This window comes from Aplysia californica, unplaced genomic scaffold (assembly GCF_000002075.1).
Source record: "Aplysia californica isolate F4 #8 unplaced genomic scaffold, AplCal3.0 scaffold00299, whole genome shotgun sequence".
Classification (NCBI taxonomy): domain Eukaryota; kingdom Metazoa; phylum Mollusca; class Gastropoda; order Aplysiida; family Aplysiidae; genus Aplysia; species Aplysia californica.
In genome coordinates, this window is record NW_004797569.1 from 231,736 (window position 1) to 235,415 (window position 3,680).

Genomic DNA, 3,680 nt, shown 5'->3' on the forward strand with positions numbered 1-3,680 from the left:
CATGTATAGTCAGAACGAGAAAAGGAAGACAATTAAAGTAAGGCATGCTGACAAAATGAGTCACTTCTCAGATTTTAGCGTAATAGCTATGTCAAATGTATAGGTGGAGACTGTGTAATTTATAAGTATGAAGTAATAAAATTTACTTTATACCTTTATACCTGAAAAAAAATGACATCAATTGGAAAATCTACACCACAGCTTGTAGAACATAGCTTACCTTCAGTAATACAAGCTGGTGAGGTGCACGTAGGTTTCTCTGAAACTGAAGCAAAAAAAGATTGTTTTAATGGTATTGTAAAAATAGACAAGGAACATTATATATTGTGACCACATTGTTACTTCAAAGTGTGTGTTAAAAACACTAGTGTATCATCATGTGTCATAAACAACAAAACAATCAAAAAGCTAACAAACAAACAAACAGTGACACGTTTGGTTTCGAGTCGAATGTGATTTTTTTTTTACAAACCTGTAAAGATCTAAAACGTAGGCAGGTGCAGACTGCATGATATTAATTTTTTTTTAGCTTAAGATCCCTTCCTTGACTGTTTCTTGTTGCAAATTACTTGTAGTGAGTGACGGACCTCGTATGCAAAGGGTGGGAACAATGATTCCCCTGGAAGAATCTGTACTTAGTGTTAATTGCAGTCTATGAGTAGGCCTACAGAAGCGATCAAAAAGGTAAATTATCGGCGGCGGCAACGACTGAGGTTTGTGGGTACGTACATGATGTACTATCTAACGCAGAATGGCCAGAATTAGCTGGAAAACAAAACAAAAAAAAAGACTAACAATAAAAAGTGTCACATTCTCCACACAAGTCACAAGACAAACCCTGCTGTAACAAGATAGAATGTAGAAACATACAATATTTTGGTCACTTAAAACGACACCAGACCACTATCAAACAGGTACTTTACGGAATGATGTAGTAGGACATGAGATTGAGAGCCAGGGGTAGACAGGGAGTAACATGGATGGACAACATTAAAACATGGACTGGCTTGGCTATAGCAGAATGTGCGCCGGCAGCTCGAGACCGTGAAGGCTGGAGGGTCATTACACGTCAACCTCTGAGTCAGAGATGACACCTTCAGATGAACCAGATCTCAACCTCTGAGTCAAAGATGACACCTTCAGATGAACAAGATCTTACAGCATTCGATTGTGTAAACCATCAAATCAATGATGTTGCAAACTGCATTATTAATTAGTCGCTTTAAGGCATAAGGGGGGCCGTCCCGAAAAGTGCTATTTTGAGAAAATGCAAGGTAAGACTTTTACCTCTAGTTCAGTTTCTTTAAAAGACAAGGGAAGTTGTCTCTATAACCAAACAAAAGCACCAATGAAATCAAACTTCTCCTACAGATAGGGCAATGCCCACTTTTGGTGTTCGTCAAGATTTCTGGAAGCTCCGGAAATCTGGATTAGCCCGCTTGTCCTTAAAGGCGACCAATTATCCTGACTATCATTACACTGGAGGTGGGCAAAATCAGTATAATCTATAAGGATAACCGGATAATTCTCAATGAAACACTATCCGAATTTAGACTCGTAACTCTCTTTCCTGGCCCGTTCGCCAAAAGTGGGTCCACCCATTTGTTAAAGCAGAGCTAACTAACCCGTCTGTTGAAGTGGCTCTAACCCATTTGCCAAAGCGGTTCATGTGTGAGTCAGTGTGGTGAAATCAGGCACTCGTCAAAATAATGAAAGTGAAGAAATTGGCATTTTCCCAGCAGGTTGGCGAATTTTTATCGACTTGTTGTTTTCTGGCTCAACACCTTCCATTCCCATTGAAAAACACATTTCTGTGTGGATTTTTACTGAAATAAAAAGTTGATTTAAGGCATAAAACATGTCCATGTAAATTTTAGGTTTCCATGGACACTCAAGCTTAGGAAACAACTAAACTTTGGCGGCCATTTTCTTGCTAATTTTACCCCTGAAACCAGGCGACCCTCACCTCCTTCTATTGCCAATATCTTGACTTGTAACCAAGATGAATGGACGGGTTTTGTTCATCGAAAGCAAGACAAGTGAACAGACTTATGATACCAATAACTCCATATGCCAAGAATTGACGAGAGCCTGATTCCACCACTTCGTGACACATATAATACTATTATTTGCCGAAGAGGTGCACTAGCATATTATCCGGATTTTGCTAAAGCGACCGGTTAACCTGCCTATAATTACACTCACCGGCCACGCCTCTGCCTGCCCGGTCATTCGTTGTCAGCAACATGAAAGCCACAAGGCCAACGACAGCTAGCAAGGCCAGCACCAGCAGAACAATCAGGGCTATGGTCAGTGGAGAGAGCCTCACCTCCCTGTTGTCCCCGTCACTGCATGGGAAGACAAAGTTGGACGCTTAAGTAATACCCCGTGACCTGTTTAGTAATACCCCTTGACCTGTTTAATAATACCCCTTGACCTGTTTAATAATCCCCCGTGACCTTTTTAATAACCCCCCTTGACCTGTTTAGTAATACCCCGTGACCTGTTTAATAATCCCCCGCGACCTTTTTAATAACCCCCCTCGACCTGTTTAGTAATACCCCATGACCTGTTTAATAATCCCCAGTGAGCTTTTTAGTAATATCCCTTGACCTGTTTTATAACCCCCCGTGACCTTTTAGTAATATCCCTTGACCTGTTCAATAATCCTCCGTGACCTTTTTAGTAATACCCTTTGGCCTGTTTAATAATCTCCCGTGACCTTTTTAGTAATATCCCTTGACCTGTTTTATAATCCCCCTTGACCTTTTTAGTAATATCCCTTGACCTGTTTGATAATACCCCTTGACCTGTTTAGTAATACCCTGTGACCTTTTTAGTAATATGCCATAGGCATAGCCTATTTAGTAATATCCCATAGCCTGTTCGGTAATATACCATGGCCTGATTAGTAATACCCCCTGACATTTTTTAAGTAGCATTCAATAGTCTATTTAGTCATGGGATAGCCTGTTTATAATATCCCAGGGCCTCTTTAGTAATATCACATGGCCAGTTTAGTAGTATCACGTGACCTTCTTTTTAGTAATATCCCATAGCCTGTTTAGTGTATAGTAATATCCCATGGCCTATTTAGTAATATCCCGTGAACTGTTTAGTAATGTCCCATAGCCTATTTAGTAATATCCCATGGCCTGTTTAGTAATGCCACTTAGCCTGTTTAGTAATATCTCGTGACCTTTTTCGTAAAGTCCCATAGCCTGTTCGGTAACATTCCATAGCCTGTTTGGTAACATTCCATAGCCTGTTTAGTAATATCGCATAGCCTGTTTAATAATATCACATAGCCTGTTTAGTAAAATCACATAGCCTGTTTGGTAACATTCCATAGCCTGTTTAGTAATATCACATAGCCTGTTTAGTAATATCCCATGGCCTGTTTGGTAACATTCCATAGCCTGTTTGGTAATACCCCATAGCCTGTTTGGTAACATTCCATAGCCTGTTTAGTAATATCCCATAGCCTGTTTGGTAACATTCCATAGCCTGTTTAGTAATATCACATAGCCTGTTTAGTAATATCCCATGGCCTGTTTGGTAACATTCCATAGCCTGTTTGGTAATACCCCATAGCCTGTTTGGTAACATTCCATAGCCTGTTTAGTAATATCCCATAGCCTGTTTGGTAACATTCCATAGCCTGTTTAGTAATATCACAT

The 3,680-nt window shown here is 40.0% G+C and overlaps 1 protein-coding gene across 1 annotated transcript in view; it reads right to left on the reverse strand.

The window, feature by feature from the left end:
- LOC101849854 (neprilysin-4) overlaps positions 1-2,348 on the reverse strand; it is a gene marked incomplete at its 5' end in the record, with an annotated part of 34,377 nt that extends 32,029 nt beyond the window's left edge. Inside the window, 1 exon segment of the mRNA XM_013084510.2 lies at positions 2,206-2,348. Coding sequence (XP_012939964.1) covers positions 2,206-2,348 — 143 coding nt within the window.
- Between the last annotated feature and the right edge of the window lie 1,332 nt (positions 2,349-3,680).